At 44.7% G+C, this 27,926-nt stretch overlaps 1 protein-coding gene across 1 annotated transcript; it reads right to left on the reverse strand.

Annotated features, from left to right (window-relative positions):
• Positions 1-133: 133 nt before the first annotated feature.
• Positions 134-27,911, reverse strand: LOC120029853 (protein HID1-like). Its single transcript, XM_038975160.1, has 20 exons — positions 27,741-27,911; positions 25,096-25,245; positions 19,375-19,545; positions 16,644-16,760; positions 12,570-12,676; positions 12,217-12,333; positions 11,859-12,078; positions 11,641-11,697; positions 11,366-11,506; positions 7,619-7,709; positions 7,362-7,513; positions 6,388-6,466; positions 6,009-6,173; positions 5,500-5,591; positions 3,579-3,723; positions 3,058-3,263; positions 2,785-2,874; positions 2,424-2,515; positions 1,888-2,046; positions 134-783 (listed from the first exon to the last, which is right to left on the reverse strand). The coding sequence occupies exons 1-20, from the start codon at positions 27,804-27,806 to the stop codon at positions 720-722; spliced, it is 2,481 nt and encodes an 826-aa protein (XP_038831088.1). The 5' UTR covers positions 27,807-27,911; the 3' UTR covers positions 134-719.
• Between the last annotated feature and the right edge of the window lie 15 nt (positions 27,912-27,926).

The raw sequence follows: 27,926 nt of genomic DNA on the forward strand, positions 1-27,926 counted from the left end.
CTGTACGCCTATGTAGATATTCCATTAAAAATCAGCCGTTTCCAGCTACAACAGTCATTTACAACATTAACAATGTCTACACTGTATTTCTGATCAATCTGATGTTATTTTAATGGACAAAAAAAAAGCGTATTTTTATTTTTTAAACAAGGACATTTCTAAGTGACCCCAAACTTATGTACGGAAGTGTACATACAGTAGTGTCTACATGTATTTGTTTGGCAAAAAAAAAGAAAATACACATCAAGTTAAATGAAGGAATATACCCTTGGAAAGCTGCCAATACATGACTAGAAGAGGGTTAATATGACAGATCTTCTGGCAGTTGTAGTAGCAGACAGCTTGTAGGAAAAGTGGTTTAGTGACAGTGGTTTGTTACATGTTCTACGTGTTGGCACTTCGCAATAAACAAAATAGAGAAAACAAACACTGTAAATTCCTGTTTTCTAGAACAGGTGTGTCTGGTGAAAATCCTCATCCTCCTCTTCCACACTTCTGTTCAGGTTTGAAAATGGCAGTTGGTGAGAGAGCGGTTGGTGGTTCCGAGGGCGAACCAGCCAGTCCAGAGAGACGTTTTCTGCTTCCCAAATGGCGTTCTACCCCCTATGTAGTGCACTACTTTTTACAGGGGCCCATAGGGCTCGTCAAAAGTAGTGCACTATGAACAGGATAGGGTGCCATTTGGGTCGCAGTCGTAGAGACCTGTTCACCAGCTCCACTTAGATCCTCTGAATCTCAAACAGTCTGACGTCAGTGTCATACCAGATCGGGGGATCCACATTACTACGGTAACAACAAGAGTCATTGTTAATAAAGATAAGATTTGAGTGACCATGACAACCACCACCTGTACTTCATGGAATAAGTGACTCTGTCAGTTGGTGTGGCTGACCAACAGCTGGGGGCCTGGTTCCTAGACCTGGCTGGGGGCCCGGTTCCTAGACCTGGCTGGGGGCCTGGTTCCTAGACCTGGCTGGGGGCCTGTTCCAGAAAGCTGGATCAATAAGTTAGGCAGATGACTAAAATTGCTTGAAATATCTTTATATTTCTCAAAATGGAGTTAATGTATAACAACCAATACAACGCTAGCTTTCTTACATTAACCAGCATATCAAGTTATATTTATCAAAATCAGCTGACCAATTTAATAATCCTGCTTTCAAGAATACCCCACTCCTCTAATGTAATTACTCCTAAATATGTGTTAACTCAGTCTGAACTCTATAGTGGCTAGTCTTATTTATTTTGTATACGGATTAGGCATTTTCAGTGGTGTAAAGTTCTTAAATAAAAATACTTGAAAGTACTACTTAAGTAGTTTTTTGGGGGGGTATCTGTACTTTACTATTTATATTTTTGACTAGTTTTACTTCACTACATTCCTAAAGAAAATAAATGTCCTTTCTACTCCATACATTTTCCCTGTGAATGCTTAGCAGGACAGGAAAATGGTCCAATTCACACACTTATCAAGAGAACACATGGTCATCCCTTCTGCCTCTGATCTGGAGGACTCACGAAACACAAATGCATCGTTTGTAAATGATGTCGGAGTGTTGGCTATCCATACATTTTTAAAACAAGAAAATGGTGCCACCTGCTTTGCTTAATAGAAGGATTTTTTTAAACTTTTGATAGTTAAGTATATTTGAGCAATTACATGTACTTTTGATACTTAAGTATATTTAGAACCAAATACTTTGACTTTTACTCAAGTAGTATTTTACTGGGTGACTTTCACTTTTACCTAAGTAACTTTCTATTAAGGTATCTATACTTTTACTCAAGTATGCCAATTGGGTACTTTGCGACTATTGACATTATCACCATCATTAACCATTGTAAATATCTTAATGTTTCCCTTTTCATTTGGCCCATGTTGCTTACCGTAGGTAGATTACTCCCCACATGTATGTGCGGAACCACATGGCGGTGCCCGCGTTGGCCTGGTACTTCCTGATTAAGATGGGGTGAGGTACAGGCAGCAGGCCCACCAGGGTTCCATGCTGCAGGAACTTCAGGATCTCTGACTCATCGGTCAGACCCCTGGAGGAGATAAACATGTCACTTAACTTACTTTAGTACATTTAGTTTTACAGGGACGGTGCACATTAAAATCAACATTACTGTAAAAGGTGCCAGTTTTAGCCAGCCGGCTAATTTTCAACAGCAGTCCTTGGGAAGGTAATATCCATAAATGTAGTCTCTCTCATCTATGCTAATCTAATTCTAGTGAATTCTATTGATCACTGTGTTCTGATCACTTCTGGGTTCCACAATCAAGAAAGATCACAATCCTATTGATACTGTCAGTCATAGACACATCTATTTCTAAGCTCTCAGTTTTCGGGAACACTTAGGGTTCCACAACCAAAATCACGAAATATAACCTCTCCATTTCCCTTAGGATCCTCGTCTCTTACTTGTCTATGCAGATCTTCTCCACCTGAGGAACCAGAACTTGTAGCAGCCTCATGATAGTCTGGAGAGGAAGCTTACTCTTCCAGGATTGGACCTAGTAGAGAACAGTACAGAGAAGGGAGACGAGGTCACGACCTATTAGAAGGGAGGGATCTTACCAATGATGTACATAACACCACAGCTGTGAATGTACTGTATGATTGAGGAGGAGGGAGGGAGACATGGCTGGATGGAGGGAGGGATGGAGACATGGCTGGATAGAGGGAGGGAGGGATGGATGGAGACATGGCTGGATAGAGGGAGACATGGCTAGATGGAGGGAGGGAGACATGGCTGAATGATGGAGGGAGGGAGGGCTCTTACCCAGTCTGGAGTGGGGTTCCAGTTCATAGCTGATGATGATACACTGGACAAACGACTTCTGGCCAGCTCTGACTCTGGTTGAAAGGCCTCCTTGATAGGAAGAAAAGGAACCATTAGTCACTAGGCTCAATCTTAATGTCACTGAGCAGTAACATACTGTATATCTCTCTGACAAGTTATTTTGTCCTGTATATAACTTCACTCTAAATGATTCCCACAAGACTTGCTTTCCAGTGAGCTGCGTTCATATGTCTCCACATTCAGAGCTCTTACCTCGTTATCTCTCCCCGAGTTGGACTCTGTGTCGCTGGCTCCAGCTATACCACTGGTGTCAGCGGCAGAGGACTGCGGAGAGTGGGTGTGTTGGGGAGAGTGGGTGTGTTGGGGAGAGTGGGCGTTTTGGTCAGTGGTCATGTCCTGAAGACAGACCATGGTGCCATCCTCAGAGACCTGAGCCTTCTCTGTCAGCTTGTCAATAGCTACAGGGACAAAACATCAACAAAGACCCTTAGGGAACGGTTCAATGGTTTCTAACAATGAAAGAAAACGAATTATTTTGGTACGGCTTAAAAGAAACCAATTGCTGTTTTTCTTATAAAAGTGGTGAGAGAATTGCAGAAGTTATGTGACGAAACAGAGCAGTAGGTTATAAGTTAGTGATAGCTGAGTGGAAACCCGGCAAGCCCAGTTAATAGAATTGAATAGAATTAAATATAAAAACCTTAACATACCATAGGGAAATGTGCTTTGCAAAATACAGGCATGCATGGAGAGCTCCAGAAGAAGAGGGGTACCTGGTATGGCCACGAGACTGGCTTTGAGTGTCCCTGGCTCAGCTGGGACGGCCGGTCGGGACCCCTCCATGGAGACGGTCTCCTGGGAGTTGATACGGGAGATAACGGCTGTGGTAGTCTTCTTCCTCTTCTTCATCTGCAGGGCCTTGTTGGAAGAATGGAAAATACGATTATTCAGCAAAGCAACTGAACCAAGTGATTACTGACCCACTTCACATGTTTTATGTGACCAACTGTTTTCTCAAGTCAGATTTATTTAAAGTACATTTCACATGGATCACTCACAACACACTACATCAACTTTTTGTTTTTAACTATGGGGGAAAATATTGACCGTTGGCTTAAAGCCTCCTTTTACTGTTTTCTGCAAGAGGAGAGAGTTCTACGTTGGTACGGCAACTGCATTGCCCACAACCGCAGGGCTCTCCAGAGGGCGGTCTGCACAAAGCATCACCGGGGGCACACTACCTGCCATCCAGGAGTCCTACAGCACCCGATGTCACAGGAAGGCCAAAAAGATTATCAAGCACTACAACCACCTGAGCCACTGCCTGTTTACCCCGTTAACATCCAGAAGGCGAGGTCAGTACAGGTGCGTCAAAGCTGGGACCGAGAGACTGAAAAATAGCTTCTATCTCAAGGCCATCAGACTGCTAAATAGCCACCACTAGTACAGAAAGGCTGCTGCCTACATGCAGACTTGAAATCATTGGCCACTTTAATAAAAATGGAACACTAGTCACTTTAATAATGTTTACACATCTTGCATTACATTACCAATATCATATGTAAATACTGTATTTTATACTATTCTACTATATCTTAGTCTATGCCGCTCTGACATTGCACGTCCATATATTTATATATTCTTAATTCCATTCCTTTACTTAGATTTGTGAATATTGGGTATATGTTGTGAAATTGTTAGATATTACTGCACTGTTGGAACTAGAAGCACAAGCATTTCGCTACACCCGCAATAACATCTGCTAAACACGTGTATGTAACCAATAACATCTGCTAAACACGTGTATGTGACCAATAACATCTGCTAAACACGTGTATGTGACCAATAACATCTGCTAAACACGTGTATGTGACCAATAACATCTGCTAAACACGTGTATGTGACCAATAACATCTGCTAAACACGTGTATGTGACCAATAACATCTGCTAACCACGTGTATGTGACCAATAACATCTGCTAAACACGTGTATGTGACCAATAACATCTGCTAACCGTGTGTATGTGACCAATAACATCTGCTACCCACGTGTATGTGACCAATACCATCTGCTACCCACGTGTATGTGACCAATACCATCTGCTAACCACGTGTATGTGACCAATAACATCTGCTACCCACGTGTATGTGACCAATACCATCTGCTACCCACGTGTATGTGACCAATACCATCTGCTAACCACGTGTATGTGACCAATACCATCTGCTAACCACGTGTATGTGACCAATACCATCTGCTAACCACGTGTATGTGACCAATAACATCTGCTAACCACGTGTATGTGACCAATAACATCTGCTAACCATGTGTATATGACCAATAACATCTGCTAACCATGTGTATGTGACCAATAACATCTGCTAACCATGTGTATGTGACCAATAACATCTGCTAACCATGTGTATGTGACCAATAACATCTGCTAACCATGTGTATGTGACCAATAACATCTGCTAACCATGTGTATGTGACCAATAACATCTGCTAACCACGTGTATGTGACCAATAACATCTGCTAACCATGTGTATGTGACCAATAACATCTGCTAACCATGTGTATGTGACCAATAACATCTGCTAACCATGTGTATGTGACCAATAACATATGCTAAACATGTGTATGTGACCAATAAAATGTGATTGGATTTGATTTAGAAAGCACCTCTCTGTACCTTGTGGATGGTGGCTGGGTCAGAGGACAGATTGGCCAGCTGGTGGAAGATGTTACGCTTACGGATAATGGCGTACACCAGGTTACAGTTACCTGCGTGGAGAAGGACAGTTACTGGGCAGGTTTATCATGTCAAAGTTTAAAAAGAGAGACACTCCAGAAAGAAGTAGGGAAAATGAGCTTTTAAATAGTGTCAGTCTGGCAGGTTATGTTCTGGTCATTTCGCTGCAGTCATGTTGATGCAATCCCATTGTCCACCAAGAGAGGGCACCGTTCCCATACTGCCCAGTCAATGCTAGGTCTAATGTCTTTGGAGGAGTCGGAGCCAGCCTCTCGACCACAACCATTCTAGATTTGCTTTACTACTGTGTGATGTCTGACAACATGAGACTAGAGCCTGGGTCCCAGATCACTTTGTGCCGTCTTGACGACTCGTTGTCACTTATTGCCATGTCTGACAAGAAAGCACAATCAGATCTGGGACCTGAGCTAACTAGAGCCAGGTTTTACCATCAAACTGATACTGGATGAGGTTGTTGAAGACCTCCAGCAGGAAGAAGACAAGATGGTGGTTCTGGGAGGCGGAGAAGAGGAACCAGTTGGTGGAGAAGGCTTCCAAGAGGTGGAGCAGCTTGTTAGCTGCCACCATGGACAGACTCTTCAGGTAAGGAGACACTGTGGAGGAGAAACAGAAGTTAGTTGGTTAACTGCCACCATGGACAGACTCTTCAGGTAAGGGAGACACTGTGGAGGATGGTGGTGTACTGGTGTCAATAACCTGCAATATCCAGATGCAGCCAACAGGTGGCGACCATTTCAATGACAGTTAGACACTCACCCAGAGATTGAAATAGAATAGTAGTATTATATTGTATCTCTGAGCACTCACCGTTCACTACGATAGTGAGCAGGCAGTCAAAGAGGGGCTGCAGGCGTTGATGTCCACTAGTGATGATCTTGTGGAAGATCTAGACAATCACATATGAAGACTGCCATGAGGCAGATGATCCACCAGCGTACAGACAGTTATGTTCATACTATGATCAGTTTGTTTCTGCACGCCGGCAAACAACGACCTTCATCAGAGCATGCTACTGTATCCTCCCATCCTCCCATCCATCCTCCCTCCCTGCCATGCATCCTCCCTCCCTCCCTCCCTCCCATAATTGTTTTGTGCCTCTGCCGTCGGTAACCAACGACCTTCATCAGAGCATGCTACTGTATCCTCCCCTCCCATCCCTCCCTCCCATCCCTCCCTCCCATCCTCCCTCCCTTCCTTCCCTCCCTTCCTTCCTTCCCTCCTTCCTTCCCTCCTTCCTTCCCTCCCTCCCTCCCTCCCTCCCTGCCATGCATCCTCCCTGCCATGCATCCTCCCTGCCATGCATCCTCCCTGCCATAATTGTTTTGTGCCTCTGCCGTCGGTAACCAACGACCTTCATCAGAGCATGCTACTGTATCCTCCCCTCCCTCCCTCCCTCCCTCCCTCCCTCCCTCCCCATCCATCCATCCCTCCCTCCCTCCCTCCCTGCCATAATTGTTTTGTGCCTCTGCCATCGGTAACCAACGACCTTCATCAGAGCATGCTACTGTATCCTCCCCTCCCATCCATCCATCCTCCCTCCCTCCCTCCTTCCTTCCCTCCCATCCATCTATCCTCCCTCCCTCCATCCATCCATCCTTCCTTCCTCCTTCCCTCCCATCCATCCTCCCTCCCTCCCTCCCTCCCATCCATCCATCCTCCCTCCCTCCCTCCCTCCCTCCCTCCCTCCCTCCCATCCATCCATCCATCCTCCCATCCATCCTCCTATCCATCCCTCGGCATCCAGGGAAGCATTGAGACATGGCTCAGACAGCTCTACTCACCACTATGAGCAGATCAGCATGTGTTCCAGTGAACACAGGGATGTCCATGGGGACTCGTACAGAGTAGGGTTTATTCAGACGCACACCAAAGTTCCTCTCTCCACTCAGCAGCAGCACGATAAACACACCGATGTGTACCAGGCCCACACGAGCTGCACACACACACACAGAGTACATATAAGAAGAAGAAACACACACACACACACACACACACACACACACACACACACACACACACACTGCTCTGTGTGACTCACACTGGTCAGCCCGTGCATCATTCAGGTAAAACAGGATGGGCACCAGGACATCCAGAACATCACTGCTCTTCAACACGAAGAACAGGAACTTCTGAAACACATAAATAGCAAGTTTGTAGGATAAACAAGATCAACAAAAGGCACTAACATAGTGAGCTTCAATATTATATGAATATTCTCGCTTGTACTTTGTGGAAACAGTTAGGAACATCAATACTGTACTTAAAAATGTCAGACCCCCAGAGGTCAGACACAGACAATAGACAATACTTGTCAAAGTTTTTAAAAAAGAACATTATCACAATCTTTTTAAAAACGTGTTCTCTAGAGAAGCTGCAAATGTCACTCAGGTGATGAAAACATAAAATCTGTATTTGGGAGGTAAATCATTAAAACATAAAATCTGTATTTGGGAGGTAAATCATTAAAACATAAAATCTGTATTTGGGAGGTAAACACTTATAGGCATCTCCTCAGTGCATTCCCCATCAGAGAGAGAGGAGGATGTAATCAATGTGCGACGCGTCGAGGAGTGTACGAAGCACACAGATGAACAGATGGCACAGTGCTGAGGGCAGAAGGGTAGAGCAATGTGATGCAGGAAGTGTTGAGGTGGATAGGTGTGATATGCCACATTCTACAGACGACCCTCTCAGCGTTCTACAGACGACCCTCTCAGGGTTCTACAGACGACCCTCTCAGGGTTCTACAGACGACCCTCTCAGCGTTCTACAGACGACCCTCTCAGCGTTCTACAGACGACCCTCTCAGCGTTCTATGTGAGCTCGATTGTATACACCTGTCAGCAACGGGTGTGGCTGAAATAGCTGAATCCGCTAATTTCAAGGGGTGTCCACATACTTTTGTATATATTGTGTATGTAAAATTTGTTTAGATTTAGAATGGCCCATTATCAAATGGGCAAGAACAGGGGAGGGGGGGGAAAAAATATTTTTCTCTGTTTGACTGGAATAGCGAATGTAGGCCGTTGTCATGACGTTGCCCTGTTGGTGAGGTTTATGACCCCCATAAATACCTTTCCCCCTTTTCTCGCTCTACTCTACATAATGGACTCTTGGAAACCCCTTTGTTAACATAGAGCGAGTATGGTAACGTCAAAAGGTTGGGAACGGAACAATATTTCGGTAATCCAACCAGTTGAAAGTAACCGTCGGTACTTAAAAAGAATATGATGTCAGATCAGTTGTTGTCTGGGACATATCTGATGATAACATGACATAAACTGTATCTTGGAAAGTATACACATTCTAGTCATCGGATTAACATGGAATTGTAGTGCAATTGAAATGCTTAAATATGAAACTATTTGTAAAAAGATTAAATGAAATGTAGGTTTAATATGAGAATTGTTTTCATAAGTAAAATATGCTCACTCAGTGGCCACGCCCAAGTGAACCAATTCACGGCGGACTAAGCCAACCTCAGCGTGAGCTCTGGTTGCGAATGGTTGAACGACTACAACCTAACGAAATTAACATTGTGTTCCCTATGACGTGAGGACTGATGTCCATACGTTTAAAAGGGCGAATTTCAACATAGAGGTGACGATCGCCACGCTGGAAGGATGAATTTCGACGATACCAGCCAGAATATAGCAAGAGCTTATAGTATGGCAACTTGGTATGAACTTTGAACTCTTATTCACTAAAGAAGTGATACATCCTAGACGTTGAGTTATCAGCAGCAGCTGTAAATGTGCGTGGCCTAGGAAAGGAAGGACAATCTCTTCAGAACGACAGGGTACTACAACGTATCCGTTCTACCACATGACGACAGACTACAACGTATCCGCCCAGAAATATTCTTCAAAGGACAAGGGAGATCTCTGCTGGGCAACCCAGCCTTCCATCTTCGACAAATCTATCAAAGCGCAGCTCAGAGTAAATATATTTCTTGCATTTTCCTTTTCCCGAATGGGCGGTTATTTAGAATGCATAAGATTCTGTATTTACGATAACGTAGCTTCATAAGGTCCGATAGAGACCCAATCCTTTAGTCCCTCAGTCTTCTCGCTCTTTCATTCAAACCCAACCCCCTTTCTTTGTGTAACCAGCCATCATATCGGTTTCGTCCACTAGGGACTTTTTCTTTTATGACATAATTAGTAATCAATGTATGATCCATCCTGTGTATATGTCATTCTGTGTGATTATTTAGTTATTTAGTAAATAAATAATTAAACAATTTTGTATTGCTGATTCAACTTGTTAGCCAGGGTTCGTGAAGATAACCAAGAATTTTACGATGTTCAGATGAGACTGAATAAGGTGACGATTAATAATTGACTGCTATTGATATAAAAGGTTACCAGGTCTTTAAGAGTTTATTCGGAAGACAACCGCTCTATAAACATTCTTCCGTGGTGCCGACTTCCTAGTTAATTACATTTACATGATTAGTTTAAATCAGGTAATATTAATTACAGAGAATAGATTTGATAAAATAGCATGTCATATCATTTAGTCCATAGTAAAGACACGACACCGCTTTCCTGTTGGTTCGTTTTTACAAATCATGCCAGGTTAGCTACTCCGGTTATTTCACTCCAAGCATCCATCAACCACTGTTTGAGGAGCATGCAGCCTCTTCCTACTCGACAGGTGATATTCCACCCAAACTCTGTATGCCATGGGCCCTCCAACCTTGTTCCTGCAGCTAACTAGTGGTTCATTTGGGGAAATGAAGTGAAATCTGTTTGGGAACATTGATAGTTTTCACAACAAAACATATTTAATTAAACCGGTGACAGCCCATCTCTCTGTGTGCTCGAGAAAGGAATGAAGGAGAGAGAGGAGGAGATGGAAACTCACTGTAGTGAGATATTCTGTAGCTAAAGGTAATGTGCCAGCCTATATGAAAATAGAAGCTATTCAAGGCTATTCAAAATCAAATTCATTATAATTGTAGGCAAACTCTGTAAGCTACAATGCACAATCAATGAACAAAAAGCATGGCCTAAGGCTATATGTTCTCTCCCAGACTCAGGGATATACATTTTGGAGTGCATCATAACGTAACCAGTCTATCCAGTATACTTAGTAATACAGTCTACACTCAAGGGCGATTACTAGAATTAGTTACATTTTGGAGTACAGCCTCGACGAATCACATACCAAAGACATCTTAAAATCAGACATCTTTAACCAAAGACATCTTTAACCAAAGATGTGTTTGATGTGATTTCCGATTGCATTCATGTCCGAGTGGTTAGAGGGACAATAGAGCCCTGAGTAGCAGGCCATTAGGACCTGATGGAGGGACAATAGAGCCCTGAGTACCAGGTCATTAGGACCTGATGGAGGGACAATAGAGCCCTGAGTACCAGGTCATTAGGACCTGATGGAGGGACAATAGAGCCCTGAGTAGCAGGCCATTAGGACCTGATGGAGGGACAATAGAGCCCTGAGTACCAGGTCATTAGGACCTGATGGAGGGACAATAGAGCCCTGAGTACCAGGCCATTAGAAACATGGTCATCAGTGAGTTGGGTACTACCAACATGAGTGCATAAGAGGAGATTACCGTTAGTGGAATTTTACTTCAGTCATGAAACATGACTGCCGGTGCGGAGGTAATACGGTCACCGTGACTGCCGGTGCGGAGGTAATACGGTCACCGTGACTGCCGGTGCGAAGGTAATACGGTCCTAGTAAAGGCTAATACAGCACTGTTGTATCCTTCAATGTAGGAATGATGGGATGCAGGTACTAGTGCTCCAGTCCGAACCTTGTTGAAGTCACAGAGCTTCCAGAAGAGCACCAGTAGCTCCTGGTGGAAGTGAATCTTCTTGGCTGAGTTCGGCAGGTAGGTCTGGATCAGAGGGTTGGTCATCAGTCTGGCCAGACCCTTCAGAATGAAGCTGAAGTCCTGGAGAAAGACAACAACAAACTCTCCTTTCAAAATGTGCTGCGACTTGAAGGGTTTAAAAAAAGGATATGTGATTGACCCAGAGTCATATGGTTCTGGATTGACCGTTTGAACAGTGTACGTTAGTGTCTTACCTCCTCCCTATGGATCCTGGAGAGGTAGTTTACAAACAGGTTGTCTGGTCCCACAGGCTGAGAACACAAGGAAGAGAAACATTATGATAACAGATACAACAACCAACAATTCCACGTGACCAGAGGCAAGATGGAACTACCACCATGTTGCTTAGGAACCCAGTTCTCCCAGATCTCCACAAGAAGGGGACTTGAGAATCAGGCTCTCTCTCTTTTACCTCTAGGTCCTCCATGACGGAGGCGGAGTGGTCCAGGCTGTGTTGGGCTGCGGCTGGCCCGGCCTCGTGCTCCAGAGTCACTATGAGGATCTGGACAGCATGCTCCACCAACACCTCTCTGTAGTCAGAGAACATCAAGTGATTGTAGGGGATACCGTAACCCACTGCGTCATAGGCACACACCACGTTGAGGAGAGACGTGAAGAGAGGCAGGGCATGTCTGGGAGGAGGAGAAAGAGGTTAGGATTAGTGTAACACACTCTTCAGACCAAATCTCAATCTTCAGTCATAACGTGTGTGTGTGAGTGAGAGAGTGTATATGTGTGAGTGAGTAAGTGTGTGTGTGTGTGTGTGTTACCTGTTGTCTGTAGCGCAGAAGAAGGTAACCCAGGGGTTGAGGATGTTGTTGTCAGCAGAGGGGGGCAGGTACATGGTCTCAGAGAAACAGGTCAGCAGCAGCTTCAGCAGCTCCGTCCTGACCAGGACAGTGGAGAGGAAAATATGAAATAGAATCTCTAAAATCAACTCCGAGTCCCCTCTAGGCACTTGTGTAGATTTGAGAGGGCTAGATAGGTGTACGTAACATGGTGAGAGTTTCATCTTGCCCCCGATGAACCAAGTGGAATTGTCACCATATTGATTATACCTATCCTACACAAGTAGATCTAGTAATTCCGGGATGCCCACCTCTCCATCTTCCCTGGGTCTCACCTGTTGAGGTCGTGGGTGTAGTTGAGTGGGGGGGACTGAGCGAACCCCACCCCTGCCTCCCAGATGTACTCACAGCTGTCTATGGACTGCATGTCCTCCGCTGTGTCCTGGGGAAGAGAACACCGAGGTGACCTTCAAGGCTAGTCTAGCAGCAATTCCATTTTAATGTTACACTCCATAAAACATAGAACAATTATTGTTTGGTTAACTAAACATGGTACAAACCATAGTTCACTGCACAATGGGTCATGTGAAGAATTCATGATTGTCAAAATGGGACAGTGCTGAGGTCACAAAGGAGACAGTGGGCCATGGTTTATTCATATCAGCAGAGGGTAGAGAGCTGTGACGGGGAGGGCTGTGACGGAGAGGGCTGTGACGGAGAGGGCTGTGACGGAGAGGGCTGTGACGGAGAGGGCTGTGACGGAGAGGGCTGTGACGGAGAGCGCTGAATCATGAAGTAAAACGCATCGGGGCCCGTCGGTCATGAACGGGTGACTGATATAAATGGAGCATGGTACTACAGTAGTGGTTTAACTTCTTGAGCCTATGGGGGGTGCTATTTCGATCTTGGAAATATTGGTCTCCAAATTAAACTGCCTAGTACTCAATTCTTGCTCGTACAATATGCATATTATTATTATTATTGGATAGAAAACACTCTCTAGTTTCTAAAACCGTTGGAATTATGTCTCTGAGTGAAACAGAACTCATTCTACAGCACTTTTCCTGCCAGGGAGTGAGATTTCAGAAATCTTGGCCTCTGTTCCCAGGTCAGTTTTTAGGTCCCTGTGAATGCTATGGGGCTACAAACACTGCCTACGCCTTCCTCTAGATGTCAGTAAGTGGTGACAATTTGAATGGAGTCGATTGCGCAATCTGGGACTTTATAAAAGACCAAAGGGCGGAAGTAGCTTTCTTTTCTTCCCTGCGCTTGACGCACGATGGACGTCGGACTGGCCTCCTTCCAAGCTTTGGTTTAGCCACTTCTATATCCCCGGTCATATTTTTATTCGTTATAGGTGTTAAAGACATCATAAGGTAGTTAATTTAAACCGTTTTATAGCAATTTATATCCGTTTAGTGCGATTTTCTGGCATTTCTTTGTGACGCACTTCCAATAGTTGGACACTTTTCCAGTACATGCCGAACGTTAGTGGCCATTTCGACAGGACAAGAGGACATCTTTCGACCAAAAGACGATTAGACCGGAGAGAGGATACATTGCCCAAGATTCTGATGGAAGCTCAGCTAATAGTAAGAACTATTTATGATGATAAATCGTTGTTCTGTTGAAAAATGTTAAACGCATATGTCGCCATTTTTTTGGGTTAAGCTTCGCTTTGGCGCACCCTGTATTGCACAGTAAGGATAATTTTAAAAATGTAATTCAGCGATTGCATTAAGAACTAATTTGTCTTTCAATTGCTGTCCAACTTGTATTTTTTTAGTCAAGTTTATGAATAGTTTTCGATAAAAATAGGTGTCTTTCCAAGATGGCGCCGGGCAGATTGCTTGAGTAGTTGGACAGTATTTCCATTGTGTAAGCACGATTTGTGCCGCTAAATATGCACATTTTCGATCAAACTCTATATGGATTGTGTAATATGATGTTACAGGAGTGTCATCGGAAGAATTCTGAGAAGGTTAGTGAAAAAATTAATATATTTTGGTGATGATAACGCTATCGCTCTTTTTGCCTTGAATCAATGCTGGTGTAATGTTTGCACATGTGGTATGCTAATATAACGATTTATTGTGTTTTCGCTGTAAAACACTTAGAAAATCTGAAATATTGTCTGGATTCACAGGATCTGTGTCTTTCAATTACTGTACGCTGTGTATTTTTAAGAAATGTTTTATGATTAGTAATTAGGTAATACACGTTGCTCTCTGTATTTATTCTAGTCGAGTTGTGATGGTGGGTGCAATTGTAAACTATGATTTATACCTGAAATATGCACATTTTTCTAACAAAACCTATGCTATACAATAAATATGTTATCAGACTGTCATCTGATGAGGTTGTTTCTTGGTTAGTGGCTGTTTATATCTTTATTTGGACGAATTTGTGATAGCTACTGATGGAGTAAAAAACTGATGGAGTAAGAAAAGTGGTGTCTTTTGCTAACGTGGTTAGCTAATAGATTTACATATTTTGTCTTCCCTGTAAAACATTTTAAAAATCAGAAATGATGGCTTTATTCACAAGATCTGTATCTTTCATTTGGTGTCTTGGACTTGTGATTTAATGATATTTAGATGCTACTATTTACTTGTGACGCTATGCTAGCTATGCTAGTCAGTGGGGGGTGGTGGGGGGTGCTCCCGGATCCGGGTTTGGGAGGTGTTAGAGGTTAACAGAGACAAACAGCTTGATGGGCCAGCCAGGGGGATGGATGCAGGGTGAACCTGTGAGCCTATATTAGTCTATCTAAATGAATTGAAAAGTTAACGATCCAATGCTGAAACTACTCCTCTTCATTCAGACTGTGAATCAAAGCCTAAACATTATTTTTTAAGTCAAACTTGCAATGTATTGGAGGCTTAGAAGCTAAATCTCAGCATAGAGTTCATTGTTTAAAAAATAATAATTCTCTCTTTCAATGGTGGAATCAGTTAGCAATAGCATCTACTGTTGCTTGCTAAGGTCTGTGCATGTTCTATGAATCAATTTAGCCTACCTTGTATTATTTATAAATCATGTTTTATGTTGGAAGTGCACTCACAATCTAATTGTTATTTGTCCAATGATTAATTCTTTCTTTCAGTCATTTTTTTAAGGAGTGGCTCAGTCCCACTCCTACTGTAGTTAATTTTTCATAAAGCTTTTATTGAAAAGAGAGAACAGTGCTGGAAAGACGGAGAAGATAGGGGGAGGGTGGGATTCTAACCCAACTCTGGCACGTGTGTACCGGGGTCAGCGGTTGTAAGCGACAGACACTGAGGCCACCAATAATGTATTTTTCCTATTGGTTGCCTTGAACATGTAATAAAAAAACAATTACATTTCCCCTAACAAAAAATGCATCTACCTCCTACAAATATGTCCATATATTATAATCCACATAAGAATTCCCAAGCCTGTACGTAGCCTACATAGGTTACTTGAACTGTCTCAGGTAAAATGTAGGTATGGTACTGCATTGTATACAAACACCGCTTCCAGCTGCCTCCGATTCCAAATATTTCTTCAGACATTAAAATCCTCCTGCTGCGGGATTATTTCCCTCCTGTGACAAAACAGGTCAAATTAAGATCCTACATCTGTATATAGTGCACTAAATTTTGATCAGGGCCCATAGGGCTTTGGTTAAAAGTAGAGCACTATATAGCGAATAGGGTGCAATTTGGGACATAACTTTTGTTCACACTTCCTTCCACCGAAGTGGAGCACTCACCTGACTTGACCAATCTACAACACCAGAGAGAGAGATAACTGTGGCAGCCAGGCAGACATTTGAATACATTGTACTAGAACCTAGTTGTCAGCAGCAGCCTCATTGTTAATCTTCATAGATTACTATATTAAGAGAGAGTTCAGTGCACAGTGTTGTGTAGTCAGTCCTGCAGGGTAGGATTCACTCTCAATAGTTGCCTCTAACCATGGAAGTGAGAGACGTTCTGTGTGTGTGTGTGTGTATCTGTGAGTGAGTGATCAACTGGGGGATTAGGAGGGTCTTTATTTCACAGCCTTGCCTAACACCATTGGGCCCTGTCCAGCCAACAACATCATATAGGTGTTTGCTCAGTGGATAAGGAGTGTCTAACACCCTCCTCCTTTCTCAGCCCAGTTGACAAACATGGCCGAGGGCCACACCTCACCTCACACGGCTCCCGCTGTGCACTGGAGTCACTCATTAACCCTGAACCACTGCCTGCACAGAGGAGACATTCTGGGACATTGTGTTGACTTACGGACCAATCCTAGCTTGGGTTCCGTGCAAATATCCGCAAAAATGTCCTTTATGTGCACAGATCTTGAATTACAATTTGGCCCCTCAAAAAAATACATAACGATAAACTACAAATTTCTCTCAAGAGTGTTTGTCTGAAGTGGAGGGGGTTACTCACCGAGCCTGTCCTCTTGTGGCTCTGGACGGTGAAGTCTGGACAGAAAAACAGGTCAGATACAGCCAGGAGGAGAGACTCAGCCAGGGGCCTCGCTCCATCATCATCATCACCTTCATCCTGCTGGAAGACATCATCATCATCCTTCTCCTAAGACACAATCCAATTCTTGTCCTCCTCCTCACCACCACCTTCATCCTCGGTCCGTGCTTCCCATGGCACTGTGAGCTCACCTAGGCAGAGAGCTTTCTAAATATTCTCTAGATCTGGGGGGGGGGGGGGGGGGGGGGGGGGGTTGACCACTTACATCATGTGGTCTTAACTCTACGAGCTTGACCTTTTTCAGATGAACTCGTGGATACAATTTTTTTTGTCTCTGCGTGCAGTTTGGAGTAAGTTGCTAACTAGCGTTAGCGCAGAGACTAAGTCTATGGGTACCTGCTAGCATGCTAACAGACACCCAAATAAAACTGGGGCTCCCGAGTGGCGCAGCGGTCTAAGGCACTGCATCTCAGTGCAAGAGGTATCACTACAGTACCTGGTTCGAATCCAGGCTTCATCACATCCGGCCGTGATTGGGAGTCCCATAGGGTGGCGCACAATTGGTCCGGTTTTGGCCGGGGTAGGCCGTCATTATAAAACAAGATTTTGTTCTTAACTGACTAGCCTAGTTAAATAAATAAATATAATTCCAGTCATTGTGCTAACACTAGTTAGCATTGGCTCGTGAAACTACCTTTAACTTACATCTTCCGAGACATAAAAAAGGTTTCCGCGAGTTCATCTGCCTCTGGGGAAGTAGATAACAAGGCTTCATTGCCAAAATCCCAAAGTATCCCCTTTAACAATGTGTTGTTTGTTTTGCTCCATGTACTTTAGGAACCACAATGGAAATACTGTAAGTCTGACTGTGTGTTATCCCCGTCACATTTAAAAAAATATATGTGTTTTCTTTAACTGGCAAATAAAACAATCAATCAATAAATCCTGCTAGGAGACAGAGAAAGAGCTCAGTCACAGGAAACATGTCATTGAGATACTAATAGTACATTTATATATTATTACTGTAGTATATGATGGGCTCAGTAGAACTGCATAAAGAATGTGACAGAAAAATATCAAGACTATTTTATAACCATAGTATCCCAACCAGTCCAAAATCAGAGTGTAGTAGAGAATGCCTCCTCATTGATTGCTACAGCCATTCTGCATTCACACCCATTCCCATAATAGTTCACCATTCACCCATCCAGCCTCTCACTTTAATTAAAAGGTTATCCAATACCTCTTCAATTCAACCATTGTCCAGGAGGGATGCATGGGAGGCAAGAGGGAAGGGGGGCACAATATGAGCACTGTTCAGGCAGGCTGAGGTGCTCTTCAGGCCAGGTAACAGGAGACCCAGCTGGCTCAACAATTAGCAGACATTAAGGGAGAAGGAAATCCCCCACTCAAAGAGCTCTCTCAACCTCAGGATAGTGTTCATTAGGCATGAAAACAGACTGAAATGGGGAGGCACAACATAATCTGGTCCAAAAATCAACAAACATTTTTTTGTTGTTGTGTGTTATCAAGATGTTTGAAAAAGTGTGTGTAAGGTGTGCCCCAATGAACACAACCCTGCTTGGTCAGATCTTACAACACTGGCAGGTCAGAGCTTTGAAAACCTGAAAAGACACAGTTCCCACCAGACAACACAGCAGTAGCTGCAGTAGTGGGGTCCAAACAGTACCAGAGTGGGGAACTCACAGATCCAAGTAGAAGATCTGATCTATACAAAGCTGAAAAGGGTGATGAAAGATCAAACACGGAGCTGGGAAAGAATAGTATTTCTGTGTCTGTCTGCTCTCCAACCCACTACACAGTGAATCTTGGGTGCTAATTTCCCAGCATGCTTTTCACCATGAGAAAAACAATCCTCTATCCAATGATCTGTAAACAAAGTACATCTATCTGTACATAAAGTAATTCAACCAGAAATTAAATGATTTATTCAGTCAGTGACAGTGCTGGGTAAGGACTATGGTGAAGCAGTCATGAACTCACTAGTCTGATCCAATCACGTCTCTCTCTCTCTCTGTAGAGACATAGCAGGCATGCTGATGTAAGTTCATAGGGAGAAGCGAACACACACTGATTCTGAGAGACTGAGTTCATTTAATGGATTGCGTAAAAGGCAATCTTTTCAACTCAAGCTGCCAGAAAGCTTGAGAAAGAGGCTAGCAAGGGGAGACAGAGGCTAGCATCCTTGGCAGTGTGCATCCCTCTTAATTTGCCAAGTGGAAACAGAGGCTAGCATCCTTGGCAGTGTGCATCCCTCTTATTTTGCCAAGGGGAAACAGAGGCTAGCATCCTTGGCAGTGTGCATCCCTCTTAATTTGCCAAGGGGAAACAGAGGCTAGCATCCTTGGCAGTGTGCATCCCTCTTAATTTGCCAAGTGGAAACAGAGGCTAGCATCCTTGGCAGTGTGCATCCCTCTTAATTTGCCAAGGGGAGACAAAAATGAAGGGAACAGACAAGTGAGTCTCAATCAAACTAACAGTAATTAATATGACCTCTGATAAACCGATACACAAATTGCATATATGATGAAATCACAACTTCAAAAGGGCTCAATGTCCAATGGGCTAAGGTAGCACAGAACACATCTGCACAGCATTTCTTATCTCTATTGGAATGGTGCCGTTCTGGTCCGTTTAACCTCAGCCAAGATGAGGAGATCAGTACACTTACCCCAGCTCTCCCAGCACCAGGCACGGTGGACCAGAAGAAGCCTCTCCAGTCTGCATCCTCAAAGATATACGGTAGGATACGTGTGAGCAGACGGATGCAGCTCAGGACGATCTGTCTCTCCTTCTCTGAGGGACAACCAGAGTCAGCCCCCTGGACTAGCTTCTCCACTGCCTGGAATGGACACATTAACATGTATAGTGAGTACAACACAACACACACACACAAACGGCTTCATTTCTTGCTTATACGAGTGTTTCCATTTGAGGTATTATACAGTAGACCCTTGAGGCTCGACACAGGCATACAATTCTACTTACAATAGTTCTGTCCATCTGCTGCAGTAATAAAGCCTTTACAGTCACCTTAACTGTGAACAGTAAACACTAGCATTCCTTTCAGACCAACTGTATCCAAGGTAACCAATGGACTCCAAGGTAACCACATACAGAAAAGGGTCAAACACACACATGCTCAGTCCCTCTTTCTATTGAAAACCCACAAGAGACATATTAGAAGCAAACCCAGATGGAACACCTGTTATAATACAGCACCACTAAACACACTCAGAATATGCCTGTTACATTACAGCACCACTAAACACACTCAGAATACGCCTGTTACAGGACAGCACCACTAAACACACTCAGAATACACCTGTTACATTACAGCACCACTAAACACACTCAGAATACGCCTGTTACATTACAGCACCACTAAACACACTCAGAATACGCCTGTTACATTACAGCACCACTAAACACACTCAGAATACGCCTGTTACAGGACAGCACCACTAAACACACTCAGAATACACCTGTTACAGTACAGCACGACTAAACACACTCAGAATACGCCTGTTACAGGAGAGCACCACTAAACACACTCAGAATACGCCTGTTACAGGACAGCACCACTAAACACACTCAGAATACGCCTGTTACAGGAGAGCACCACTAAACACACTCAGAATACGCCTGTTACAGGAGAGCACCACTAAACACACTCAGAATACGCCTGTTACAGTACAGCACCACTAAACACACTCAGAATACGCCTGTTACATTACAGCACCACTAAACACACTCAGAATACGCCTGTTACATTACAGCACCACTAAACACACTCAGAATACGCCTGTTACAGGAGAGCACCACTAAACACACTCAGAATACGCCTGTTACAGTACAGCACCACTAAACACACTCAGAATACGCCTGTTACAGGAGAGCACGACTAAACACACTCAGAATACGCCTGTTACAGGACAGCACCACTAAACACACTCAGAATACGCCTGTTACAGGACAGCACCACTAAACACACTCAGAATACGCCTGTTACAGGAGAGCACCACTAAACACACTCAGAATACGCCTGTTACAGGAGAGCACCACTAAACACACTCAGAATACGCCTGTTACAGGAGAGCACGACTAAACACACTCAGAATACGCCTGTTACAGGAGAGCACGACTAAACACACTCAGAATACGCCTGTTACAGGACAGCACCACTAAACACACTCAGAATACGCCTGTTACAGTACAGCACGACTAAACACACTCAGAATACGCCTGTTACAGGAGAGCACCACTAAACACACTCAGAATACGCCTGTTACAGGAGAGCACCACTAAACACACTCAGAATACGCCTGTTACAGGAGAGCACCACTAAACACACTCAGAATACGCCTGTTACAGGAGAGCACCACTAAACACACTCAGAATACGCCTGTTACAGGAGAGCACCACTAAACACACTCAGAATACGCCTGTTACAGGAGAGCACGACTAAACACACTCAGAATACGCCTGTTACAGGAGAGCACCACTAAACACACTCAGAATACGCTTGTTACAGGAGAGCACCACTAAACACACTCAGAATACGCCTGTTACAGGAGAGCACCACTAAACACACTCAGAATACGCCTGTTACAGGACAGCACGACTAAACACACTCAGAATACGCCTGTTACAGGAGAGCACCACTAAACACACTCAGAATACGCCTGTTACAGGAGAGCACCACTAAACACACTCAGAATACGCCTGTTACAGGAGAGCACCACTAAACACACTCAGAATACGCCTGTTACAGGAGAGCACCACTAAACACACTCAGAATACACCTGTTACAGTACAGCACGACTAAACACACTCAGAATACGCCTGTTACAGGACAGCACCACTAAACACACTCAGAATACACCTGTTACAGTACAGCACCACTAAACACACTCAGAATACACCCACTGTAATGTTACTGTACTACTTGCATTGTGCTACTTCCTCAACTGTATCCAAGGTAGACAACAAAAAAAGTTAACCACTTACATCTCCTGGGAATTAGCCTATATGGTTAAGGCTACATTGAACATTTTTTTTAAACTTTATTAATTTACTTTTTCTCCCCAATTTTGTGGTATTGAATTGGTAGTTTCAGTCTTGTCCCATCGCTGCTACTCCCGTACGGACTCGGGAGAGGCGAAGGTCAAGAGCCGTGCGTCCTTCGAAACACAACCCAGCCAAGCCGCACTACTTCTTGATACAATGCCAACTTCCCCCTGGAAGCCAACCGCACCAATGTGTCGGAGGAAACACCGTACGCCTGGCGACCGTGTCAGCGTGCACTGTGCCCGGCCCGCCACAGGCGTCGCTAGTGCGCGATGGGACAAGAACATCCCTGCCGGCCGAACCCTCCCTTAACCCGGACGACACTGGGCCAATTGTGCGCCGCCCCATGGGTCTCCCGGTCGCGGCCGGTTGTGACAGAGCCTGGGCTCGAACCCAGAGTCTCTAGTGGCACAGCTAACACTGCAATGCCTTAGACCACTGCCCCACTTGGGAGGCCTGAAATGTTTCTTACAGAAGAAATATGGACCGCATATATATAACCATGGTAACAATCAAAAGGAAAGATTATGGGGAAAAGTATTAGACTAAAGGCGAGGACACAACAGTTCACCTGACACAAGACTGAATCCAAACATTACACTAATGATTTTATATTTACTGTACATTTTTGCTGCATTTGTTGATAACGAAATCTGAAAATACTCAAAGAATATTCTTGGGAAATGTGGGGTAGGTGCAACAAGACGAAAACAATGACGAGGGTTTGAGTAGAGGACTAACTGGTGTTTCCAAGTGGCCCAACACACACACACACACACACACACACACACACACCTCTCCAAAGTGTCCACAGTTCCTAAGTAATTTCAATGCACTTATGACTCATAAAAGAGTCTTCAACTATAAGGTTGTTTGTTGAGCTCTCCTAGCTGTGCTGTTGAGGAACTAGAGCGAGGACACTTGTAGCTGTTAGGTTTGGAACACAACCCTGCACGCCCGCTGTTGTTTACGCAACCCAAAAACGGTCCATTATAAACCTAAATGTGGGTCAGGTGGGCATCATTTGAAAGCTTGTTCTATTACAACATGACTTGCTAAATGATAAAATACGATCTTACAGTGTTAGGCTTTCAGTAGAGGATTCAGAGAAGCAGATCGTACTTTTGGTCCACATAGAATGGAGTCATTTGTGCATTCAGATGCATGGCCCGTGGCAAATGTTCTTCACAATACTACAAACATAGGCTCATTATGTTCAGGACAACCCAGGGTATAACGCCATGTCATCATGTAGCTGTACATCAAAACACAAAGATCATAAACGTTGACTCTGTACATTACATGAGTTTTATGATAAGGAAATGTGAAGTGCACGTTTGGACTCACAGGTGTTTTTGCTTACTTGTATGACATCAAAGAGATATTTCTTAGAATCTTCAACGTCTCATCTTTCAAAATACATTCAGAAGATCTAATCAAATCCTCTTAATTTACAGTATTTCCCTCACTCAGACAACCAAAAAGGTGCAAGAGTTGTCCAATTAGAGGGAGGGATGGGTCAACTTGTCATCCGAGGTGCTCCAGTTCAGAACGTCTGTCAGTCAAAACCCATACAGAGCTGTGAAGCGGAGACCCTGAGCTCTGACGTCATGTATGTTACTGTACAGCCACTGAGCTCTGACGTCATGTATGTTACTGTACAGCCACTGAGCTCTGACGTCATGTATGTTACTGTACAGCCACTGAGCTCTGACGTCATGTATGTTACTGTACAGCCACTGAGCTCTGACGTCATGTGTAGCATGTTACTGTACAGCCACTGAGCTCTGACGTCATGTATAGCATGTTACTGTACAGCCACTGAGCTCTGACGTCATGTGTAGCATGTTACTGTACAGCCACTGAGCGCTGACGTCATGTATAGCATGTTACTGTACAGCCACTGAGCTCTGACGTCATGTATGGCATGTTACTGTACAGCCACTGAGCTCTGACGTCATGTATGGCATGTTACTGTACAGCCACTGAGCTCTGACGTCATGTATGTTACTGTACAGCCACTGAGCTCTGACGTCATGTATGTTACTGTACAGCCACTGAGCTCTGACGTCATGTGTAGCGTGTTACTGTACAGCCACTGAGCTCTGACGTCATGTATAGCGTGTTACTGTACAGCCACTGAGCTCTGACGTCATGTATGTTACTGTACAGCCACTGAGCTCTGACGTCATGTATGGCATGTTACTGTACAGCCACTGAGCTCTGACGTCATGTATGTTACTGTACAGCCACTGAGCTCTGACGTCATGTATAGCGTGTTACTGTACAGCCACTGAGCTCTGACGTCATGTATAGCGTGTTACTGTACAGCCACTGAGCTCTGACGTCATGTATGTTACTGTACAGCCACTGAGCTCTGACGTCATGTATAGCGTGTTACTGTACAGCCACTGAGCTCTGACGTCATGTATGTTACTGTACAGCCACTGAGCTCTGACGTCATGTATAGCATGTTACTGTACAGCCACTGAGCTCTGACGTCATGTATGTTACTGTACAGCCACTGAGCTCTGACGTCATGTATAGCATGTTACTATACAGCCACTGAGCTCTGACGTCATGTATGTTACTGTACAGCCACTGAGCTCTGACGTCATGTATAGCGTGTTACTGTACAGCCACTGAGCTCTGACGTCATGTATGTTACTGTACAGCCACTGAGCTCTGACGTCATGTATAGCATGTTACTGTACAGCCACTGAGCTCTGACGTCATGTATAGCGTGTTACTGTACAGCCACTGAGCTCTGACGTCATGTATAGCGTGTTACTGTACAGCCACTGAGCTCTGACGGCATGTATAGCGTGTTACTGTACAGACACTGAGCTCTGACGTCATGTATAGCATGTTACTGTACAGCCACTGAGCTCTGACGTCATGTATGTTACTGTACAGCCACTGAGCTCTGACATCATGTATGTTACTGTACAGCCACTGCGTTTATATTTAGGCGCTTGTCAATGTCCAAATCTGCCATTTTCAACCCGTATATGGGTGCGAGTGTTAAGGGCCACACACACACACACACAATTCAATCCCATTCAAAATCCTATTTTCCCTAACCCCAGAACCTATACTAGCTTCTAGTCCAAAACTAAATTATAACCCTAACACTAATTCTAACCTTAACCCTAAACCCCCTAGAAATAGCATTTGACCTTGTGGGGACTAACAAAACGGCCCCAGTTGGTCAAATATTTGTTTGTTTAGTATTCTTGTGCGATCTTATGGTCCCCACAAGTATAATTAAAACACATCCACACACACAGGCACACACACACAGGCACACAGCCTACATTACCTTGTAACAGAGGGTTGCCAGATTGGAGGGAGATTCTTCTCTGACAGCTCGTATCTCCGCTGCCGGCACCAGAGCAAACACATCCTGGACAGTAGTGGCAGTATCCGTCCAGAACTGGTCCCAGAAGGCATGGTCCGTAGCCTCCACGGGCTGGGGGAGATGAGGCAACAGACAAGGATCAGATACATCCGCCTACAGGAGAGAGAGAGCTGCTTGGCTGTCGCCTACAGGAGAGAGAGAGCTGCTTGGCTGTCGCCTACAGGAGAGAGAGAGCTGCTTGGCTGTCGCCTACAGGAGAGAGAGAGCTGCTTGGCTGTCGCCTACAGGAGAGAGAGAGCTGCTTGGCTGTCGCCTACAGGAGAGAGAGAGCTGCTTGGCTGTCGCCTACAGGAGAGAGAGAGCTGCTTGGCTGTCGCCTACAGGAGAGAGAGAGCTGCTTGGCTGTCGCCTACAGGAGAGAGAGAGCTGCTTGGCTGTCGCCTACAGGAGAGAGAGAGCTGCTTGGCTGTCGCCTACAGGAGAGAGAGAGCTGCTTGGCTGTCGCCTACAGGAGAGAGAGAGCTGCTTGGCTGTCGCCTACAGGAGAGAGAGAGCTGCTTGGCTGTCGCCTACAGGAGAGAGAGAGCTGCTTGGCTGTCGCCTACAGGAGAGAGAGAGCTGCTTGGCTGTCGCCTACAGGAGAGAGAGAGCTGCTTGGCTGTCGCCTACAGGAGAGAGAGAGCTGCTTGGCTGTCGCCTACAGGAGAGAGAGAGCTGCTTGGCTGTCGCCTACAGGAGAGAGAGAGCTGCTTGGCTGTCGCCTACAGGAGAGAGAGAGCTGCTTGGCTGTCGCCTACAGGAGAGAGAGAGCTGCTTGGCTGTCGCCTACAGGAGAGAGAGAGCTGCTTGGCTGTCGCCTACAGGAGAGAGAGAGCTGCTTGGCTGTCGCCTACAGGAGAGAGAGAGCTGCTTGGCTGTCGCCTACAGGAGAGAGAGAGCTGCTTGGCTGTCGCCTACAGGAGAGAGAGAGCTGCTTGGCTGTCGCCTACAGGAGAGAGAGAGCTGCTTGGCTGTCGCCTACAGGAGAGAGAGAGCTGCTTGGCTGTCGCCTACAGGAGAGAGAGAGCTGCTTGGCTGTCGCCTACAGGAGAGAGAGAGCTGCTTGGCTGTCGCCTACAGGAGAGAGAGCTGCTTGGCTGTCGCCTACAGGAGAGAGAGCTGCTTGGCTGTAGCCTACAGGAGGAGAGAGAGACCTGCTTGGCTGTAGCCTACAGGAGGAGAGAGAGACCTGCTTGGCTGTAGCCTACAGGAGGAGAGAGAGACCTGCTTGGCTGTAGCCTACAGGAGGAGAGAGAGACCTGCTTGGCTGTAGCCTACAGGAGGATAGAGACCTGCTTGACTGTAGCCTACAGGAGGATAGAGACCTGCTTGGCTGTAGCCTACAGGAGGAGAGAGAGACCTGCTTGACTGTAGCCTACAGGAGGATAGAGACCTGCTTGACTGTAGCCTACAGGAGGAAAGAGAGCTGTTCGACTGTCGACTACAGGAGGAAAGAGAGCTGTTCGACTGTCGACTACAGGAGGAAAGAGAGCTGTTTGACTGTCGACTACAGGAGGACAGAGACCTGCTTGGCTATAGCCTACAGGAGGACAGAGACCTGCTTGGCTATAGCCTACAGGAGGAGAAAAACAGTTAAATATAGACAGAAATAAACGTCAGGGGCCGGTTACCCGGATACATAATACTTAATCACTTTAAGTGAGATTTAAGTGAGATTCTTTATTGCTTTTTAGTCCAGGATGGGTGGGTGGGTGGTCAGGTTGGGTGTCCGGGAAACCGGCCAAAGAAGTAGACATGTGATAGAGCTACTGGCCTACTTCACATGTTCTTGATTTGCATTTTCTATTATAATACCAGTTGTTCTCAGATCTTTCCAGAACGTCCTTGATGACAGAGTAAATATAACCCCAACACTGCAGTTTAGACTGATGCTTATTTGCCTAACTTTAAATGTCTTTCAGCCCACATAAAAAAATCAGCCACATTGTCTGAATGTTATGATTCATTCAACAACCACATCATCAGAAATGTAGCTGGTAATGTTATCTAGACTAACCCTTTTTTTTTTGTCTTTTCAAACAGCTGAATTGTCGGGTAAACAGTGCAACTGATCAATTCAAGTGCCGGCCACAACAGCAGGCACTAAATGAACTGTATCCAGACCTGCATCTCATTATAGCTCTGCATCAGATCCGCCTCAGCCTCTTGGTGGGGTTTATATTATAAACTACAGAAGTACGATTACAATGTTACATTTGATTACAAAATAGAAACAGTGTTGCCAAGTTATGAGTCTACAATTCTATAGCACAAATGTGCAGTATTTATAATTAATCAAATTGTCAGTTCATATATATATATATATATATCCCCTATGCCTACATTTGAATTTAAAGTTTACATTTAGACAAACCAGTAAACCCTGTTTTTGGACAGATGGTAACCCTTACCATATTTATCCACCCTCTCATCCATGTGTCAACTACAACTTGTAGGCTACCATCTGTCACACTGGAATTGCTATTTGTATCTTGAAAAACAGAACTGTTCATAAATATTTAAACTCTGCCATAGCTACCCTAAAGAGAGTTATTATTTCAACAAACCTGTGTTTTGGTTGTCAGTTGTATCACAGCTTTTCTGAAGTTTAGTTTGGAGTCAACGTTGCCCATTTTCTACTAGCCAGCAACCTGTTCGCTCCGTCTGAATCGCCTGTGTACGGTAACCACCGGTAGGTTGCTCTTGCGTAGTCGTGGATAATCTCACTCATCTGCCACTTCCTTCTCCAGCTA

The sequence above is a fragment of the Salvelinus namaycush genome, chromosome 35, assembly GCF_016432855.1.
Source record: "Salvelinus namaycush isolate Seneca chromosome 35, SaNama_1.0, whole genome shotgun sequence".
Classification (NCBI taxonomy): domain Eukaryota; kingdom Metazoa; phylum Chordata; class Actinopteri; order Salmoniformes; family Salmonidae; genus Salvelinus; species Salvelinus namaycush.

Coding starts and splice junctions, on each gene's coding strand:
- LOC120029853 (XM_038975160.1), bottom strand. CDS start 27,806: ATGGGCAACGTTGACTCCAAACTAAACTTCAGAAAAGCTGTGATACAA. Junction 12,334..12,569: donor TACACCCACGACCTCAACAG/GTGAGACCCAGG, acceptor TGTCCTGGTCAG/GACGGAGCTGCTGAAGCTGC. Junction 7,710..11,365: donor AGCTCTGTGACTTCAACAAG/GTTCGGACTGGA, acceptor TATGTGTTTCAG/AAGTTCCTGTTCTTCGTGTT.